The 22,748-nt window shown below is 34.9% G+C and overlaps 1 protein-coding gene across 11 annotated transcripts in view; it reads left to right on the top strand.

The window, feature by feature from the left end:
- The window catches only part of ATP10B (ATPase phospholipid transporting 10B (putative)), a 296,022-nt gene that overhangs the window by 148,676 nt on the left and 124,598 nt on the right, over positions 1-22,748 (top strand). For 8 of the 11 annotated variants that reach the window (XM_074291992.1, XM_074291982.1, XM_074291988.1 and 5 more), the window contains 2 exons: positions 13,684-13,977; positions 16,060-16,254. In XM_074291992.1, the coding sequence (XP_074148093.1) occupies positions 13,703-13,977; positions 16,060-16,254 (470 nt within the window). In that variant the 5' untranslated portion in view covers positions 13,684-13,702. Of the gene's footprint in view, positions 1-3,353; positions 3,487-8,409; positions 8,532-13,683; positions 13,978-16,059; positions 16,255-22,748 lie in introns of those variants that run through there. The other 3 variants (XM_074291989.1, XM_074291990.1, XM_074291993.1) reach the window with 2 other exon arrangements.

The raw sequence follows: 22,748 nt of genomic DNA, 5'->3' as shown, positions 1-22,748 counted from the left end.
GTGGGTATAATAATTGGCCTTCCTCCTTGGTGCATCATGTTTCATGAATCTGCAAAATGAAGGGATAGGATTCTATGGACATTTACAGCTATATGTTCTATGATTCAGTGGTGATCATTAAAAATTATTTAACGTGATTGGTGTCAAAGAGGCTGGACAATAAATCTCTAGAGATAAGAAATGCTAATTGCTATCAGAAGAACACTCAGGCAGGAGGGAAAAAAAAACTTTTGTAAAAACCCTGTATTTAGTTTGATTCAGAGTTTGTTCCCTTCTGAAACATATTGAGTTATCTGTTATCTTTATAAGTTATGCTTTAAATCCAGCTCTGCTGGACATGTGGGTTTTGTGGAGTTTTGAGCTATTCACTATAGTGTGAATCTTACAGGTTTTGAAGGAAAAAGGAAAGAAGAATGCAAGTGATTTATGAAGGTTTGATTTGTAGGAGCAATTAAAGGTTTGCATGATTTTAGGAAGTAAGAGAGGTTTTGGGGAATAGGAAGAAGAGGTGGGGAAGAGAAAAATGGAAGAAGATCCTTTGTCTTCAAAGGTAAAGATTCAACTCACCCCCCCACACACACACTGCTTTCTGTTACTTTAGCAATGGAGCATCTAGTTAGGAAAATTGTTGGAGATTGTTTAAGGTATGTAGCTAAGGAAAAGAGAGAATGATTAAGTACAAAAAGACAGAGAAAAGTTTTTAACGGAAGGATTTCTGTGTAAAAGAAATTGAGTGGGGATTTTGGATATTCTGTATAAGTTTTAATTGATTTTATTGGGTCATCCTGAGATTATTTAAAGGGCTTTTGGAGATTTTTTTTCTTTGTTTTTTTGAAAATATTTCTGTTATGGATAATATGCAATTTGGGATATTTTTCTATGTATTGGGTATTTTAAAAGCAAACTGGTTTGTATGTATAATGTTCACTTATGAAACATCTACTTAGATATGATAATTGTTCTAAGCTGTGAACTTACTGGGACAAATTTCTTACTGTTATCAATATAAGCTTATGGTAAATACCTGTTTATGATTTATTTGAAACTTTGATTAATGGGATTTGTTATTGAAGGTAAAATTTTTTGGTCTTGTAGTTAATGCTATTTGGGAGTTTTAGAGCTCCACCCTCTGACAGTTAGTGGGACAATTGATTGGAATAAAACTTGGGTTAAAGCTATTTTATCCTGTATGTGATGGAATTTGAGTTTTAATTGCTTATGTTATGTTATAGTTATGTTCTTGCATTTGTTTTTTCCTCCTGTGACTGATCAGAGACAATGGTCAATAGAAACTGCTAATGCAATTCAGTTACATTAAACCTTGCCGTTTCCAGTCTGGTTATATGTAATCATTATATCCTAAATACTTAGGCAAAGAAGTATTTAGTCTGGTTATCTGTTACAGAATATTTTTTAAGGTTTCTAAATGATAAGAGGACAATTAACAGTGGTCTGTGAGACCTAACTGCTTGTTTTGTTTATTGGGAATGTAGCTGACAGCCATTTGCCTGTCCTATAAAGCAAATTCATCTCTTCACATAGGAAGCTGCTGGCTCTTTACATGTTGCAACAGTCTTATGAACCAAGTTTTTCTGTCTCAGACTGTTCTAACCTTTTATTTGTTAGATTTGGCTTCTTTTTGTTGCTCTAGATTTTTGTCAAATTATAGATATTGACTTGCTTCTCGGAACTAGATCAGTTTTTATTGTCAGCACACCACAGTATACCCACCTCCTGCAAGGAATGAGAACCTCCAACCACTTCTCAGCCTGAAGCAGTTTTTGAATGAGACCATGGACCCTGCTTCTCTTGTACTTTGAACTGATATGGAGGAATTTGGGAATGGTTGATGAATGACTGTTAAACCCTGATTGGGTCATTTATTACTGTTATATTTGAGGGGTTTTTAGAAAACTTACTGTATTAATCTGTTATGAATAGGAATTTTGATTTACTCTTGGGATTTATATGTAGGAATGGTTATTTGGTAATTCCTTTCTGTGAAAAAAAAAGAGGAGGAAGAGATAGAAAATTGGGGAAACTGGTATATTTTTCTCATAAATACCTGAAAGAATGGGAACTCTTAGCTCCTGTTCACTTTGCCTTAGGCACTTCTGCCCCACTCCCTGTCTCACTAGTTCAGATTGAATTTGGAAATCTTTTAAACAGTCCTTTTTTCCCATTTTTATTATGCTTTAGCCTTGGAACCCTTTATTCTGTTAGAATTACCCTGACAGACTCAGTTTTGGGGATTGTTTTTTAGAAATAACCAGAAATCAGACACCTGTCTTGGGACTGACAGTCTCTCTGATCTGTTTCTCCATCCTATAACCCCAGGTCCTTAATTAGTATTTCAGCTTTCACAAAGGACCTTGTAGCTTGATATCAGGGATCTAAAAGTTTGGGGTTTACCTGCCTTGATGGTCTAACTATGCTCTGCTCTGAAATCTGATCTTTTCTACAGCCCTGTCTATTCCTCTGGGCGGGGACAGGTGGAGCTACTCCAAGTCGCACCCTTCTCCCCTGGATTGGGTTGCTCCTCTGAATGGGCCTTGAACCCTTGAGCCCTGCTGCTCTATAAGCAGAGACTGAGTTAAGTGCACAAATGACTGCAGACCACCTAACTCACAGTGAACTGTCCATCTCAAACTGGATTCTCTGGCTGAGATGGTACTACAGAACTGCAGAGGACCTGACATGCTTGCAACAAAGGAGCCTTTTTACAGCTGTTAACTTTAGGTTTGTCAGGGAGAGACTTACTCTTGTCATATGAGTTCTTTTGGTTTATTTGCTTTATATAGAATTGGTCAAAATTATGATGCTAAAACCTCCTGGATATCTGGGGAAAGGTGATTCAATGATTTGAATATTCAGAAGAGAGAATGTGGAAAGTTATGCCACAGTCTCCTTGAACTGTTCTGCCTCAGTTTCCCTGCATTAGTTTCCCTGAATTATATCTCCATTGTCCTGAGTTAGTATGTAACCCTCACCTTTTTCCTGTCCATTAGGGCTATACCACCCACGCTAAACATTTCAAAAGATAAGACTATCTCAGGTACCTAATTGATATCTTTATTTTTGTTTGTTCAAACATCCTGACGCTTCCTAGTAAGAATTTATAGTTTTTCCCCCATCCTGCTAGAACCAAATTTATGGTCCTGACACTTCCCACTCTTTGCTTCCTGCCTTTGTTTCTCTTCTTACTAGAGTCCTATTAAAAAAAACTGGGAGTCTCACATTCATCACTGAATACTTTGAGATGAGAGTCCTGTCCAGTCAATCAATTAAGCTCTCCAATAAATAAAATATTAAAACTCTTTAATCTCTATCTTGCATCAGTTTCTCCAGCATTTCAGTCTCATGCTGGTTCTACTGCAGCTGTATTTGTACAGAGGCACTTTCCTTGGAAAAAATGACTATTCACCCCAGGTTATGACTGCTACACATTTTCAACAACTTCAAATACACCAACTGCAAGCCAAGCAGGTGCTGTTAAATGTTTAATAAAAAAATGTACACATGGCACACTTTAAATTTTAATCTACATTACTAACAAATGGTATAATATTAATAATGAAGATTAAATAATAAATATTAATGAAAATTAAGTTGCATTATTGATTCTTAACTAATAAGATGTCCCCATCATTTTCTTAAGTGTAGGAATTCCAAAAAGTCAAGCCCTGATTTGTACTGTATGTGAATTTCTGAGATATAAATGTTCTCACTAACAATTTATCAGCTTTCATGAGCCAGTAAAAGCTCCTTACACTCCCTGGAACCACAACTATCCTTTATATTCAGTTTGTCAATAAACAAAGTACCTACTATGTGCCAAGCAGGCAGCAAAATATAATTGATTAAGATATGGCCACAGAGTCAAAAATCCCTGAGTTCAAATCCTAACACACATTTCAGCGTGACCCTAAACAAGTCACTTAACTTACTAGCATTCTCAAGTAATTCTTCAAACTATAATTTGCGGAGTCTCATCATTGGTTATTCTGGATGCCAATGGTTTCCAAATTTTTTAATTTGAGAATCCCCTGATAGTTATTCTGAGAGTTTTCACAATCACATTTGAATAAAGCAGTGACAACTCTTACTATGAGTTGTCACTGTGGAATTATATAATGGTCCTAAGGGACCAACTCTTAGCTCAGAAAGTGATAAATAGAAGCTTACATAGCAGCAGAAGGGAATAGAATAGGAAGGTTAACTAGTGTTGGAGGCAAGCCTCAGGATTAGTTATTGGGATTATATTATAGACAGGCTCTATATAAATGAGCTTCCTATTCTCTGATTAGTTGATCACATACCTTTTGGGATCAAGCAGAAACCCTCAAGGGTGGCCACTAATTCCTACTTTGGTGAATGATGCCCAAATCTAATGAAATCATGGGACTGGTACAAATTTGTTAGGCACAGTAATGGATCCTTTAGAGACACACCCTGCCAGGATAGATTTGAGGAGATCCATGATCTTTGATGAGAAAAAGTCACAAGTTCATTTTTCTAACTTTGAACTAAAATTTAGCATTCAATGGGGCCCATTCTTATACAATAAAACAAATTAAAAGAATAAACAACAATGTTTGCTGGAGTAGAAGCAAGCATTGTTGTCTAGTCTTTTAAGAAGTTTGGCAGTGAAAAGGAAGGGGTAAAATGAGAGTAGGACCTGGAAGGAATAGAAGGTTGGAGAAAAAGGTTTTTTAATTTGTTTTATTGCATAAGAATGATCCCATTATTTAACCATTTGCATAGTTTGAAAACTATTTTTTTTTGAAGTAGCTGTAAATGTTTCATTCTTGGCCAAAGATATGGACTGTCAGGTGAGTGCTTTTACACAAATACAAGTGTAGAGAAGCCAGCTTGGAATCAATCCCATAACTTCTGTGTCTTTCTCAGGAGAGATTCTGCAATGAAGAGTTATTTAGAATTCTAAGGCTAAAAGCAACAGAGTAAAGAGCAGGGATTTTTAACTTTTCTGTTTCATGGATCCCTCTGTCAGTTTGGTGAAGATTTCAGACTTCTCAGAATAATGTTTTTAAATGCATAAGATAGGATTACAAAGGAAAGCTATTACACTGAAAGATATAACATTTTCCCATCCAAGTTATTAAAACTCTTGAAATATACCTACTGACCCTTAAGATATCCCCAAATTAAGAAGCCCTGGTATAGTGAAAAGAATGAGGAGCTGAAAGTTTACAGACAAAGGTGGAGGAAACCAGTGGAAGAAGAGAGACTAAAGATGCAAGAGAGAATAGATTATCTATGGAACTAGGTTCTGTAGGATAGTTGAGAGATTGAGATCAATCAAGGTCAGAGATGAAGGAGATAGATAGCATTGGCAGAAAATAGGATACCTCAGCCCCAGAGCTTGAAAGAAGAGGGGGTGAGTGAAGCTATAACAAGGATTTGGGACACATTGGATGGCATTTCCTGGAGTTGGTCAGATGGTTTCATTTTCCTCAACAAAATAAAAAGTGAGTTAATCTCCAAAAAAAGAGGCAAGGAAGAAAACTGGTCAGTGGAGAGTAGGAGTGGGGGGGGACTTCAGGAGAATAAGGAATACATTAGGAAGTAATTAAGAGGTAAATTAAACAATTGCTTTGCAACAGTGAGGACCTATAACATTGAAACCTATTGACAAGAGAATATATAATATTTTATTTTTAAATTGCCTGTCTTTGGTTTTTTTTTTCTCCCTCCCAACAAACCTTTCTAGTACTTGAGATTATCAGCTTTTTCAAAGTGAACAAATAAACCAACACACAAAAGAGAAAGATACACACACACACACACACACACACACACACACACATCCTGAACTAGAAAGAGACAGAGAGACAGAGACAGAGAGGCAAAGAGAGACAGAGATAGACACAGACACAGAGAGAGGCACAGAGGCACAAAGCAGAGGCAGAAGGAGGGAGGGAAAGAGGAAGGGAGAGGGAGAGAGACAGATAAAGAGGGAAAACAGAGACAGAGAGACAAAGAAAGAGATAAGACCAGAGATTATATACATATGTAGATGTATGCTTTTTTCCATATATCCATCAGGTTACTTTGTGAACCAGACAAATTGTGGAAGATTTTTCCAGTTACACACTGGTATTCACAATTGAGAAATCCACCTGCTCTTTATTTGTTCCTCAGGGCATCTGTGGGTGGTTCTGGGTGGAAGGAGTCTTATATCAACATAGACAGCTGTGGAGCACATAGATCCAGAAACTGACAGGAACCTCATTCCTGAGCTGTGACTCTTTCATTAGGAGTGAGGGAGGAACAGAAAAAGGGAAAAAGGTCCCAGAAATTACTGTAAACAATAACACTGTAACTCAGTGAAAGCTGAGAATTCTCCAGAAGAGACTTCTATTTCTAAATGGAATGGGGGGGGGGGAAGTAAAGGGGATAGAGAGCAATAGGATTAGGAAAAGGAAAAATTATTTAAATTCCCCTACTTCAATTTGTGATTTTTTGGAAGAGGGAGATAGCTAGAGCATTGGACTTAAAATCAGAAACATGTGTGGTAAATCCTGTCTCAAAACACTTACTAGATGTGCAAATCCAAGCAAGTTATGTAACTTCTCTCAGACTCAGTTTCCACATGTATAACATAAGAATAATATCTCATGGTTGTAGTGAAGATCAAATGATTTAATATAATAAATATAAAAACTTGGCAAATCTTAAAGTATCTTATAAATGTTAGCCATTATCTGGTACTCCTGAAGTTATTCCTCTATCTCTCCCCAATACAGCCTTCCATCATCCTCAATCTACAATCCTAATTTAAATACTAATAGACGATAGTCCAGAATTCCTCTGACCCTGTGGAGCACAAACAAGAGCACAAACAAGCTAGCCAAGGCAGAGGAGAATTAGCAAATTACTGTTTGTTAGGAATAGTTGAAGAAGGAAAAGGATGTTTATTTCATCCATTCTAAGAAGTATTCAGGACAAGAAAGAAAATGCCTGAAATTCAGAATTTTAAGTCAAAAAAAAAAAAAGAAGAAGAAGAAGAAGAAGAAGAAAAAGAACTGTAATTAACACAGCAAGCTAGCCTAAATGTGTCAACGTCTGAGGGAAAAAAAATAAATGAAATGAAATGAGAGATGATGCCTATGAAAATAATTGGTGCCCAATTACTGCAACTTCAAGCCCAGGGCAATCTGAAATTTAATTAGTGATGATAGGTAGGTGAATGGATAAGTTCACTGTTAATCTTTGATGTCATATCAAAGAATAAAATCAGAGTGACATGAAGCTTGGAGGTACCTCAAGGGGTCATATAATACAGTACCTTGCTTTAGACAAACCACCCCTGATCCCCAACTCCAAAAACCCAACAAAGATAATCCCCATTCCATAAATTCCAGGATCCCTGTTTTACTGTTCAATTTCCCCTGACAAGACATTTTTCTTTACAACTAAATGAGCCCCTTTAAGAAGAGGCTTCCTGTCTTGGAAACACAGGCCATAGTGTTTTATGAAATAGGGCTTCAGTTTCTGAGTTAGGCAAAGGCTTCCAAATGATCATAAACTCCTACCATAAGCAGATCTGTCTCTGAGGAGATATGCCTGAGAAAAATAAGGTCCACCTGGTCCCTGCCATCAAAGCACTTAGTCTGTAGTGAAAGAAATTAGCTAGAAGGTACAACCTGGTGGAACTAGCACTGGTTCTGGGATCAGAGGATCCAAATGCAAATCTTACCTCTGAGGCTTGTGACCTCAGACAATTCAGTTTATTTAAGTACCTGCTATGTGCTAGGTCCTGTGATACGTGCTGAGGGAACAATTAATAAACAATTAAATTTTTAAAAAGGCAGTCTGCTGTTAAGGAGTTTACAATCTAATGGAGGGGGACAATAGCTTTCAAAAAAAGGTGTGCCTTCTTCAGTGGAGTTGAAACTAGGAAGAATAGCAGAGGTGAATAGGGTAAGACAGAAAAACCTAGTTTCTGCCCTAATCCCTCCCTAAAAGCATTAGGAGTTTGAGACTCCACTCCCTAGTCCAGCAGTCAAAGGAAGAAAAAACTGAGGGAGGTGATGTTAGCTAGCAGGATGGTGACCCTGAAAACAAAGCAACAAAGACAAAGAATACCAAAGAAAGTGATAAAACTGAGCACAAACTTGTAGAGCTACCGTTTTTTATGTAAAATAGATGTCTTTTTTTTTTCACTATAAAAGACATCAAACTTTCTTTGCAGTACAGAATGGCATTTCCTGTACATTCTTTAATGTTAGGTACATCAGTATTCTTTGCCTGATACTGGGTATGACTCAAGTGACCCACATAATAAAAACTCTATAAAAAGCTGTTATAATATGCTATATTCTAAGTGTTAGAGGCTTCCCTATGCTTTTTTTTTGTCTTGAGATTGTATATTTATTACATTCACAGTATTAAGACAAGTTCAAAATAACTGAAAAAAAGAAGGAAAAGGAAGAGGAGGAAGAGGGAAAGGGGGAAACAGCATCACATTAAAGAGTCTGGAAATACCTGCAGGAAGAACTTCAAGTTATGTGAGTCATATATAAAGTCTGACTATAAGCTTTCTACAACCTAGAGGATAGGAACTATGTCACATGGCTAGTTCATGTAGATCCTATCATACTGTGAGCCTATAGTTAAAATTAATAACTATGGCCAATTATCATCTGCTTTGTGGGTCCTCCCCTGTGGCTAAATACAGTTCTTTTTTGCCTGAGGCAGATGACACAAAAGCATTTTCCTTTGTATTTTCTACATATTCTTAGCAGAAAAACATCTCATTTCTTAAAAATCCCCCACATTAGATTTTTTCTTTAAGTTCAAATACAATTAAGATGAATAGAACTTGAGAACATAGAATTCTTGCTCATGAAGAATAACTCCGTTGACATTTTGAACCCATTTACTCCTTAATTTATAGGCAGGACCAGTTCTAGGCAAAATTGTAAAGCTTTGAAGATTTGCCTTCAGAAACCTTCTCTTATATACTCTGTTCTTCTCTTCCTTTCCCCATTATGACAACCCAGGACCTCCTATCAAAGTACCCATCTGGGTCAGTTCTGCTCACAAATATCCCATGCTCCCCTCAACCTTAGCTCCTCACCCCATTAAAATTTCCCTTAATTTGTATCTGACATACTGTTCTTTTGCAAACTTGCTCATTGATTGTAGCTTATACTACTCTACCCTTCCCAAGTAGCATTTCCTTTTAATAAGAGGTCTATAGAAACACAATCTCTAAATCACTGAGTTGGATGGTTTGAGGGAAAATATATTATCTTTATTTTACAGAAAGGAAATAGACACTCAGAGGTGAAGTCATTCACTATCCACCCATCACACAATGTATTCATTAGTCTCAGAGCAAGGACTAGAAGCCATGCTTCCTCATTCATGATTCACTTGTTTTACTGTAGGAATTAAAATTGTCCCCTCCCCACAATGAAAAAGACTCTAATAGAACTCTTGCTAATAGCACTTATTAAAGAGTCCATGGTCCCCTCCAACAAAGTGAACCTCAAATCTTCCTCGTGATCTGAGATGCTTCCTCCTTCCAGGGTCCTATTTTTATAGGGTTAGACATACAGATATTTAAGAACAGTTATACCAAATGTGGAATAATCCCATTGGTTGACATGTGATGCCTAAATCAAAATAAACAAATATTATGTCAGCAGGGTCACAAGTTGGATAAAACAAGGAATATCTTCATACAAGATGGATAGTCTTCTTAAGTTAGGCAGGAGGAAATGGTAAAAATCATCACAGTCAGTGACCTAAGTGGTCATAAGATGACCTACTCCTACTAGACAAGAAATTGATCCGGAAGTACAAAAATATATTGGAGAACTTTCTATGTGATTGAGTTATTTCCACCATGCTGGGCATGGAACAACAAGAATGAAGTGCCTCTAGTTAATTTTCTATAATTAAGCAAGAAAACTTGGAATATGCAGCTCACAGCTCTGGGGTCTTACACACAGAAGTTTGATATTTGATTCTATCAGAATGATCAATATTAATTGGAAAGGAGATGATCCAAAAGAATTATTTCTCATATTCCTCATCTTTGATCCACAGAAAGACATCAGTCTTCCATTGGATCATTACAATCTGAATACATAGAAGGCAGATCTTCACGGACAACACAAAGCCAGAATGGGGCAATCCCCTTATTGAGCCACAAAAGTGACATTTAATAAGAAGGAAATGGTCACAACCTATAACATACTGATTATGTTCTGCCTAATTAAACAATTACTCATAATATATTAAATGTAACAACATATGTCTGAGGTGATGTCCTCAATAACCAAGAACCATGAAGGACTAATACCTCTTAGTAAAACATACCCTACTAAGATATGAAAATCGGGGGATTATAGAGCATTTTTGCTCAAGGACAGTAGTGAAAGCATTGTTTGTCCTACACATGGATTCTGGAAATGCTTTGAGTTTATGAAAAATGACTCAGGCGATTTTGACAAACAGCTACACCATTATGGTAATACTAAGCCTCTGATGTAATCCTGTGGTCCTCTGGAGATCATTACTCTTAGGAATACTGGAATGAGTGGGGCTTCTGTGAAGCTTCTATTATATTTCCTTCTCCAGTTTAGGTCATTTGCAGATCCACTTCTCTGTTAAAAAAAAATCTCTGACAAAATAAATCTTAAAACAATTCTAATTTGCTAATACAATAACAAGGTAAGATATTGGCAGCCAGCTCAAACCTTAATAGCATAAATACGTGTAAAAGTCACTAACCCAGAGAATTTCAAAATTCAAAAAACAATTGAAAAACCTAAAGAAATTCTAAACCCACATTTTATATTTGGCATATATAACTAACTACCTAATCTTGTCACAACTATTTCCTAAAACCAACTGAAAATTTGTCACTATAGCAAGGGTGTCAGATTTTAACAAGATGATTTTAGAGAAGAAATCATTTATCTCCTCAAAGTTAACATTTATCCAGCTTTTTTGGTAATGTCCAAGGGGATTGGCCAAAGTCCAACTATGGCTTAGGAATGTAACTTGTTCTATTGAAAACTAGATGATATTGTACTTTTCTAAAGAGTTCAGGTATAACTTTTTCTCTATTTCCTTTCAAATCACCAAATTGAATCCATTTTTAAAAAAATAATTTACAACTTTTGTTTTTCCCTTTCAAAACTTTAATATTTTATACCTTTATAAGCCATATGCTCAATTAAATTTGTTTTTTCTAATCTGAGTAGTTCTATTAGGTGTACATGAACTTATTTTATTTCTATATATATTACATATATATATATATATATTTAATTCTATCTTCAATAATTCTTTCCTTAACTTACTATAGCTTTATTATACAACTTTTACTTATCTTCACCAGCTAATCGATTTCAACTCATTTTACTATTTTTCTAATTAACCTAAACAATTTATTTAAACTGCAGTGTTATCATTAAATTTTACTTACCTTCTGTTGCTTTCTAATTTTAAATCGTTTCCTTTTTCTGGTAACACTTTGGGAATGACCTTCAATCTGAGATCCCAACTCAGGACTTGCTTGGTGCTCTTAGGCTGATTGTATAAAACCAGTAAACTACAAAAGAATAAATGAATTACAATTTTATTTACTTTTATCCTTTTCTCAAGATGTTCTAAAATGTCCTTATTCTGTTTTCTAATAATAAAAATTTCTTTTTATGATTATCTTTAAAATCCCAACTTTAAGATCATTTTTAAGTATACCTTTTCACACTAAAATTAAAATCAATGCATGGATTCAAACACCAAAACTTTAGACTTAGAAATTGGCTAGCTGAAGTTTCTCTAAGCTTAGCAAATGTGTTTCCTTCTTAAATTCTGAGTTATGAAATTATTTAACTCATCATGAATTCCTATTTCACTGAATCTCTCCTGAATCTATCTAATGACTAATAAGACTGAATGCAAACTTCAGCTTTAAATCAATCCCTAGTTATTTTAAAAGTCCCTTTTAAGAATAACAGATCTTCTTGTAATTTTCATCAACTCTACAGAGATTTTTGTTCCCCCATGAGCTCATTAAAATACTTTATAAAGACATTCAGATTATAATTTAGAAATGAAAGAAATTTGATTGTTCTTTTTTTTCACAAAGTTGGTTTCCAATCAATTTTTTGTATCTTAGTTTTCAATTAATTTCTGCAGCTGTCTTTCATCCCATTAATGTTCAATCTGGACAGTGTTGGGAACAGAGAAAAAAAAGAGATTGTCCTTTTTAAAGCTTTTTTGGAAAGCTTATTTTTTGTAGCCTGTTTCTTTTGGTTGATCACACACACACAAAAGGCATGGGTTAAAAATTAATTGTCTATGGGTTAGCACAAGGCACAGACAAAACAGACATATTTCCCATTCTCTCAAAGATTTTCCTAATTTATGTAAGATCTCTATCTGAAGCAAAGAACCCATTATTCCTACACTTGGTTTCATCATTTATAAAAGAGACACACAAAGAACCTGGAACACAATACAACCTTAAATCAAACCTGAACTTCTAAGTTTTTCTCTAGGAGATTTTTGAAGTTAAGATCTTACTGTCTCCTCTATTATGTATAGAACTTATGACTAGGGTCCCACTGTTAGCCTAGGATAGTTCATCTATTTCCCAATTATGTTAATGCATTTAGAATCTTATAAAAATATGTAATTTAGTAACAATACAAATTGTTTTCATCTAATTTGCCAATTGGGTTGCTCCATATCAAGTACACTATGTATTTAGAACAAGTCCCTAATATATGTCCTTCATAGATAAAAGAATTAGTTAAAATTCCATTCCTCTAGACTTCATGCCAAAGTATAACCACAGAAAGAAAAATGGATAATGATGAAGAATTTTTGAAATATCAATAGTTCATTTGTTGTATGCTGATTTGGATAAATTGTTCAATAAAATTCTATTCTTTCTAAGTAATCAAAACTTCCATGCTTTGGCCAAAGGGATACCCTAAATCTTTTGTATTTTCAAACTAATTTTATACTGATTAATAGCTCTTTTAGTTATCTCCCTGATAAGGAATCTACTCCTCTCCAAAATGGGATCCTGTAGGATGCATTTTCCCCATTATGTCTGACCCCAACCAGGAGCAACATTTATTTAGAGGAACTTCCACTAAGACAATTTGTCTAGCTTGCTAAGGACACATCTCATTGACTATTCCTTCTGAGAACTTCCCCAACTGAAGGGGCAGGAGACTATCTTCCTCAAATATGAAGCCAAGCAGTATTTTTCTATCTGCCTGAGACCTGCCTACATGAGCATCTTTCCACAGTTGACATTGTAATATTTAGAAAGATTGGTCTAGAGATACAAAAATATACTTACCCTGTAGTTGAGTCACCTTCATCATGATGGATTTTGTCACTATGACAAAGAAAAACAAGGGTCGAAGGATTCTAGTTACCCTCCTGTTATTAAGCAAGTGAACTTGGAATCTATAGCTTACAGCTCTGAGGCCTTATATCCCATGCTATGGTATGAATTCTATCAAATTGATTACTACTAAGTGCAATAGATTAGGGGTCCAAATGAATTATTTCTCACATTCCAAAGGGTCCAAACTATTGCTTTTATCTTGTTAAATATAAAAACATCTGAATATCCTAAGAGCCTTCTGATTCAATTCCTATGGTGTATTCATTTTTCAGCCTTAACCTACCAGTCAAGATGACACTGTCAGTGGATTCTTCTTGGTATCGCTGGCAAGAACGAGTTAAGGATGGCTTCTCCCAGACTCCTTCAGAATCCACCCCACTCTTGTCCGTGGCTAAAGAGAAACAGAACTACAATCTGAGCCAACAACGGATTGTTTTTCCTAACAACAAGATATTTCACCAAGACTGGGCAAAAGTTTCCAAGTTTTACTCTGGCAACAGGATCCATACCACCAAATACACCCCATTCAACTTTCTACCCAGAAACCTCTTTGAACAGTTTCACAGGTATACCGCTGTTGATATTAAGTAGCATAAGCTCAGGGGATCAGAAACCTAGACCTGGAAGTCATGTAGTCTGGTACCTTCATTTTGCAGATGAGATCCAGAGATAAATCTCACTCAAGGATATACAGGTGATTTTCATGATTGACAGAGATATGGTTTATGACAAAGATGAATTAAGGAGGACTTTAATTAGACACAAAAAGGAATTCTGTAACAATAAAAGGCAGTACAACACTGGGCCAGATGAAATTTCTATTATATGTATTTAAAGTGCAATAGATTTTACTCAGTTTTAGAAGAGTTTAAAGGATAGATTTGATGAGATTAGGAATCAGGGGTCATGATTATTAATCTCATTTCTACCATTAACAAATCATGTAACTTCAAGCCAAATAATTAAAATAGAATCTAGAATTGAAAGAGAGCTAAACCATAATCAAGTCTAATCTGTTGGTCTGTTGGTCATACAACATCCCCAACAAGTGCTCTTCTGTCATTATCTTAAGTGCTATCAGTGACAGGAAATCATTATTTTACAAGCTAACCTATTCCATTATTGGGTATCTAAGTATTGGCAAAGTCTTGAATATATTACACTGAAATCTGCTTCTCTGTAACTCTTTGATAGTTTTGCCCTCCAGAGAGTCACAGAATGATTCTGATCTCTCTTCCGCTGGCCATTCCTTTAAGTATTTGAAAATAGTTATCAAATCTTCTCCCTGGAAATTTCAATCTTTCACAGCAAGATTTTCCAGATCCCTCATGATACCTTTCTCTCTCCCTTCAGCCCATTCCAGCTTACCCATGTCATTTTTTCAAAGATGCCTCAAAGAAGACACAATATTCCAAATATGATGTGAACAATACAACAGATGAGTGGGATGATTAGATCCCTTCATCTGAATATTATAAACTCTGCCAATGCATTAGCTCTTTGAGCAACCACATTACATTTTTGGCTCCTGTTAACATTGTGGTCATCTAAAAGTTTGTATTGCCAAAACTCACTGGGCTCTTTAACATGAACAGCTGTTAAGACATGTTTCATCCAGTCTGTTTTTAACCTCCTTGAGCTTCTACTTTCTCATTCAAGAAATGTGCAATAAATTGACTTTCTCATATACCTGACAAGATTTTTTATATTAAAAAATATTCATGAAAGCCTTTTGAAAAATATAATACATGATCAACCTGCCATCTGGGGCGGGGGAAAGGAGAAGAAAATTTAGAACAAAAGGTTTGGCAATTGTCAATGTTGTAAAATTATCCATGCATATATCTGATAAATAAAAACTATTAAAAAATTTTAAAAAAGAAAAATATAATACAATTTGCAAATACCAGATATTACTCTAAATCAGGAATAACCAGGGTTCATGAACATAGTTTTTTTCCTAGTGTCTTTTTTTTATTAATTTTATAATTATAACTTTTTTTTGACAGTACATATGCATGGGTAATTTTTTTTACAACATTATCCTTTGCATTCACTTCTGTTCCGAATTTTCCCCTCCTTCCCTCCACCCCTTCCCCTAGATGGCAGGCAGTCCCATACACATGAACGTAGTTTTAAAAAAAATTTTGATGACTCAAATATGTCAATATAATTGGTTTTCTTTATAATGTTATGTATTGTATTTTAAGCATTAAGAACATCAATCCGAGAAGATATTTGAAGGCTTTACCAAACTGCCAAAAAGAAACCATGACACAAAAATAACTAAGAAAACCTGCTTCAAAGTTTCTTCTATCCCTCAAATTTTCCAATTTTAACTATTTTATGTAAGGGCACAAGACATAAAACTAGGAAATCTGAGTTTCAATCCTGCCACATCAACCTTACTAGCTACATTTTCATGGAAGGGCTACTTAACCTCAAAGATTCCATATCCTCAAAATATTAGCTAATATTTACTATGAGAATATCATATTTGCTGATATAGAGTCAAGAGTATAAAAGAAAACCAGAAAATGTATTTTGCTCCCTGAGTAATTTTTGTTTGATTATGGTTGTCTTTTAATTTCTTTTTGTTTTGTCATTGAACCCTGATTTGAATTCCAGTGCCTCTTTGTCTCTTTCAGGTGGGCTAATCTCTACTTCCTCTTCCTGGTGATTCTGAACTGGATGCCATCTCTAGAAGTTTTCCAAAGAGAAATTACCATGTTACCTTTGGCTATTGTGCTGCTGATCATAATGGTGAAAGATGGTGTGGAAGACTATGAGAAATATAGATTTGACCGAGAGATCAACTCCTCCAACATTCAAATATATGAAAAGTAAGAGGAATAATAAATTTGTTTTATTCTCTCTCAACACAAGTCTTCATGACCTTATTTGGTTGTGCCATCAAGAGACTGGCCTCCCTTTTGTGTTGTAATTTTCTTATGTACAACTGAGGAAATTAGTTAATGCAACAACCCTCTTCTACCTTTAATAAAAACGGAGATTAAGAGCAACCTGAACCTGAACCTGAACTTGAAAGGCAAATCATTTAATCTTTAAGTGCCCCTCTAAACTTTCTAATTCTCTAAATTGAAGGGAAAAAAAGTGCCTATCTCCACTGGTAAAGAAAGCTTCCTCCTTGGAAGTTTTGTATACCAACAAAATCACAATGGCATCCCTATTCTATCTTTTGAAGAGTGTAAGCTGGGAAGGAAAAATAACTATAATATTTATTCCCCTTAAGATTTACCAAATATGGGGGCAGCTAGGTGGTGCAGTAGATAGAGCACCAGCCTTTTAGTAAGGAGGACAGGAGTTCAAATCTGGTCTTAGACACTTAATACTTCCTGGCTGTGTGGCTCAGGGCAAGTCACTTAACCCCAATTGCCTCAGGAAAAAAATAAAGATTTACTAAACATTTTCCTTATGACAAACCTATAAAATAAGTTGTGCTAATATTATGATACCCATTTTTATACATGAGGAAGCTGAGAACCAGAAAAATTAAGTAAATTACCCAAGTCATATAGCTAGTAAGTTGTAGAGCTGTGAAATTTGAATCCAGAAACTCTGATTTCAAATCCTCCACTTTGTATTGTGCACTGCCTCTAGTTTTTATATTGTACTTTAAAGTTTACAAAATACAAGTAGGACAGATAATACAACCATTATTATTCCCATTGTACAAATAAGGAAACTGAGGCACTTAAAGGTTAATGACTTTTCCATTACTTACACAGCTAATAAGTATTGCTAAAAATGAAGGAGTGTTTATTATAAAACAATTAAAAATAAATGTTACAAAATTTAAAAGAATAATTCATGGTCTCAATGAAGAGATATGAGAACATAACATGCCCCCACTTCTCTCCTTTGAAGTGTTTGATCCATGGATGTGGAATATCACTTTTTTTTTAATGTATTGATCAGTTTTTGCTGATTTTTTTGCCTTTCCTTCCTCTTCTTTTTTATTCTTTTAAAAATTATTTGCTATATGGGATGGCTGTCTGGGAGGGAAAAAGTAAAGGATAAGAAAACAGGGGATATTAGGTAGTATAAAACCAAAAGATATCAATAAAATTTTACTTCAAAATATTTTTTATTGAAGAAGTTGGGTTACATGATCTCCAAGAATTCTTCCAGCTCTAACATTCTGTGCTTTGTTCACTGTGATCTCCTTTGATTTATCCAACAATGTGAGATGACTGAAAAATAAAGTCATGAGGGATTTTTAAGACACTTACTGACATCTACAGTATGAAGTGTGCCATTCCTATTATGGGATGAATTAGGATGATCATCCCAAAATTCATGCTGCTTCAGTGACTGGAACTAGAGCAATAACTCAAGTAGGCAGCCAGTAGAAGAGGAAAGAGATTACTCTGCCATTTGGTCCTACATAAAAGACCTCAGATATACAAATATATGTATGTGTATAAACATATATGTTTGTGTAGATACATATATATGTTTGTATATATACACACATATACTTATGTTATCATTTTATATATACTGGTACTGATCTATATGTATACCCACACATATATATGCATATATATATGTATATATATATATATATATATATATATATATGTATATACATACACATACTGTCAGTCCACAATATCCACCAACCAGCATGGAGGTAAATAGTAGCTGTCTTACCCACCTTCCTTTTGTAACTTGTCCTCTTTAAATAATTTACATTAAATATTCATTTGTAATTCCATTTTACCTGGTTATAAACTAAGGCAAAAGAGAAAAAGTAGGAGATTTAGGTGAACCCAAAGTGATTTTTTTCTTGTGTCCAAACCCTGATGACCTTGATAATAATTTCATACAGTTGTATGTAGATATATATAAATATAGAGATATGTAAACATATATGTGTGTATATATAATATCTTTAGAGCCATCAGAAATACCTCAGAAAAATTTAGAAATATCCAAGAGTAAATGAGTGAGGAGCTTTAGAAAAGATCTTCTAAGTGATATATAAAAATTGTGTTATACCCCTACTTTCCCAAGAAAACACAGTGGGGAAACAAGGGCCATCTGCTTGGGCATCTGTTCCCTAGATCCCTGGCCATAAGAGGCAGAATTTATTATAAGTATTAGCATTGAGGGATGGGGCTTTCAGGTTCACCCTAGAGTCAGATGCCAAAGAGATGCTGAAGGTTTTTATTATTATTTTATGCATATATTTCACAATCTAGAAATACTTGATTGGAAAATTAACAAGAATTAGTCCTTTTTACCATGTCTTGATAACTATGTAATGATAGGAGAATAGAATAACTGATAGGCACAAAAAATCCAAAATTTTCAGAGCTTCAAGTCTGTTTAGTCTTGTGAATAAATTTACTGGATCCTTTTCTAAAACCAAATAATAGGATAGGATATCAAATCAATAATAGGATAGCAAATAATAGGATCTAATAGGATCATTGGATTTAGAACTGAAGCAAATTTTAGATGTTCTTTAAGAGAAAAGTAGGGAGTGAAAAGAGAATATTATTAGCTACATCATTATTTATATGATCCTATATGAAATCAAATTCCCTATCTTATCTCCCTTATCCTCTTCTATAAAATGAAAATTTCAATTAAAATTGTTTCCCCACTGTGTTTTCTTGGGAAAGTAGGGGTATAACACAATTTTTATATATCACTTGGAAGATCTTTTCTAAAGCTCCTCACTCACTCTTGGATATTTCTAAGTTTTTCTGAGGTACTTCTGATGGCTCTAAAGATATTATTATATATACACACATATATGTTTACATATCTCTATATTTATATATATCTACATACAACTGTATGAATTTGTTATCAAGGTCATCAGGGTTTGGACACAAGAAAAAATTCACTTTGGGTACACCTAAATCTCCTATTTTTTCTCTTTTGCTCTATGGTCCCTTCTAACACTAAATCTTGTTCAAAGATTATTAACTCTCTTCTATGTATTTGGTCCTATGCTATGTGCTAGTGAGTATAAATAAAAAAGCAAGACTGTAATTGCCCTCAAGGGGCTTACATTTTAACCAAAACATGTGAGTCATACTGAAGTATTTGGGATTCAAGGCTTACAAAAGGTATCCTAAAAAGAAACTTTTTCAGTTTTATTTTACCAAAAACTAGTCCTTGATCCATACATTCAGCTCACTATTTGATTAGCTGCCCTAGTGAATATTTAGATTCAGTATTTCATTCTGGACTATCTTCAACACAATAAGATAATCTCCTTGCAATTAGTATTTAGTTTTGTAGCAATTAGTATTTGATTTTTAGCCCTAACACTAAGCCCAGTGGTTGGCAAAATGTTTCACAAAATAGTCAAGAAATAACAGCATGGAAAAGTTAAGCTAGATACTAGAAAAAAATTCCTTTTGTGATAATCTACTAAGGAGAGCAACTTGTCAAGAAAACCACTCATTCCTTGCAATGTACATGTGAAGAAGGCTTTCTCAATCCAGCATCTAGCAAAGGTATAGCCAGAATTTTTTTTAAAAAAGACTTTGCCCCAATTTTACACTTACCTGGCATGGGTATGATTGTAGTCAAAAAACATTATGCAAAACCAGCTAAGAAACTGCCAGAATTAATGGAATACTCAGGCAAAAAAATTAAAGCCCACTCTAATGGAAGCTAGCTACTTAAAAAGTAGTAAATAGGACATTCTGGTTTCATTGTAAATGGCAGTGAAATGTTTCTCTGGAGATGCCCTCCAGATAATGGAAAGTTCCATAAAAGCTTATTCTACTCTAATAGTTTCATTCTGTAGATGAGTTAGGGACTTATATATTAAGCATCATGGATTCATTCATTTGTTCAACAAACTGCAAATACCTATAGTATATAACACATTGATGTGACTCAGGAGAGATGGCTTAAACAATTCTATAGTGTTCTTAATAGACCCATCAACAACTGATACTGAAGCTATTAATCATTTACTTCAGGTTGAAGTCAATCCCTGAACTTCCAACTGAAGAAGTTTTGCATGTCATTACGCTCTTCTCATGTGGCAAAGCACCTAGTCCTGATTCCATTCCAGAAAATATCTACAGGGGGAGGGGGATACACTGCTAATACAAAAACTACAGAAACTTCCAAGTCAAAAGGGAGTTTTCCCTGAAAAAATCAAAGATGACTCTATTGTCCATCTCTATTAAAGTAAAAGGTTGGTTGTTCTGTGACAACTACTAGACCTGGGGTAAGAGGAGGGAAGAAAGGTTGCTCTCTTAGTCATTACTGGCAAGACTCTTGCCAGAGCACCTTCACCTGAAAGATGGTCACCTACCCAAGAGCCAGCTTGACATCAGAAAAGGATTAAGGAGCAATTGATGTCATGTTTGCTGCATGACAACTTAAAAAGAAATGCTGGAAGCAAAACACAGGTCTATATATAACATTGGTTGATCTAACTAAAGCCTGTCAGTCCTGTGGGCCTATAGAAGATCATAGAAAAATGTGGATTCCCAGAGGATTCATTATGACATGCTTTCAAGGATTCTGGATAACAGACAATGCCCTTGTGCTTGACCAACCACCAATGGAATGAAGAAGGGCTATGTACTTGATCCTAATTTTTTAGCATGATATTTTCAGCAATACCAGATATTTTCAATAAGGACAAAAATAGCACTGGTGTTGAGGTCAGCTGATTAAATTATTTAACTTCAAAAAGACTATAAGCCAAGACTAAAGTGGAGGGAGAGTTAGTTTTTGTTTGTTGGTGATTGTGCATTCAATGCAGCCTCTGAGATATAATAAAGTATGGAAAGTTCTCTACGGAGACTGAATGCAGATTGAAGCACAGTGTTTTCATTTTTTTGGTTTTTCTTTCCCATGTTTTTTCCCTTTTGTTTTGACTTTTCTTTCACAACATAACTAATGTGGAAATATGTTTAAATGATTGCACATATATAACCTATATCAGATTGCTTGTTGTCTTGAGAAGGGAAAAATTGGAATTCAAAATTTTACAAAAATGAATGTTGAAAACTATCTTTACATGTAATTGGGAAAAAAAGAATACATTGGAAAAAAAGGGCATTAGGCAGTCTACCAAATTGAAGGTCTAGAGAGCCATTGTACTGTCATTGTCATTATATACCCATGAAATATGTATAGTTTACCGTTTCCATGCCAGGAAATTAAATCACTTCCATTTGAATTGTCTTGGGAAGATTCTGAAGATCCCCTGACCTGGATGCTAAAGTTCTTCCTTAAGCTGTACTGCCAAGAATTCAAACTTTACTGTAAAGAGCACAATTCTGATGGACTGACCAGACTGTTCAAATGCCAAAATTATATTTGCCTGAAAGACTATTTTACAGAGAACTCATATGAGGGGGGCCCCCATAGGGTGGTCAGAAAAAGTGATACAAGGATACTCTCAAGAACTTTGGTTTTAACATACTAACACAAGACCACCCAGCCTGCATCAAAAAAGATGCTATACTTTATGGGTAAAGCAGAATTCCAGTAGCTCAAAAGAAATATGAAATGTGCAAATTTAGAAACATCTCCCTCCCAAATGGTCACATGAACTACTTGTGTCCAATCTGTGGTAGAACTTTTCAAGCTCATATTGGTCTGATTAACCATAGCTGGACACACTATGTATTAATTCCAACATAGTGATGTCATTTAGTTCCTCTTCCAGCAGGAAGGACAAATAACACAATAATGCAACACATTGGGTTAGGTTCTGGGGATTGTGAAAAGAAAGGTGGTATGGAATATGGTATAAACCCTAGACTTAGAGTCAGGAAATCTGGGTTTAAACCCAAGCTCTGACACTTAATCAAATAGGTGCAGGCATTCTTTATCTTTTCAAATCTGTTTCTTCATGTGTAAAAATGATGCATTATCTAGGACCAAGACTTGGCAAATTTTATTTTTATTACCTCTTCTCTCTTGTGCCATTTATTTGTAATTGCTATCTCAGAGTAATATTGTGAGAATGTTTTACAGAACCTCTAAATCTTTTTTTCACATGAACCCATAGTTCTTCCATATGAACTTTTTGGAGATTCAATGACTTGCTCAAAGTCTCAGAGGTCCATGTCAAAGGTGAGATTTGAACCTTGGTCTTCTGAATTCCAAGACAGTCTTCTTTTGAAGAACTGATTTTTAATGTTGATCCCACAAAAACCCAAACAACAAAAGAAAGAACAAAAGGTATTTTTATTATATCTGCTATTTGAGACTCTCAAGAGTATGCTTAAATTAAAAGTACTCAGTGATGCCCAATAAAGATAATTGCCTATATGGGAAAAGGAAGGTAAAGAATAACAACAACAACAAAAAAAAAAAA

The sequence above is a fragment of the Sminthopsis crassicaudata genome, chromosome 2 (assembly GCF_048593235.1).
Source record: "Sminthopsis crassicaudata isolate SCR6 chromosome 2, ASM4859323v1, whole genome shotgun sequence".
NCBI classification, from domain to species: Eukaryota; Metazoa; Chordata; class Mammalia; order Dasyuromorphia; family Dasyuridae; genus Sminthopsis; species Sminthopsis crassicaudata.
This window is presented reverse-complemented; position numbering and strand designations above follow the sequence as displayed.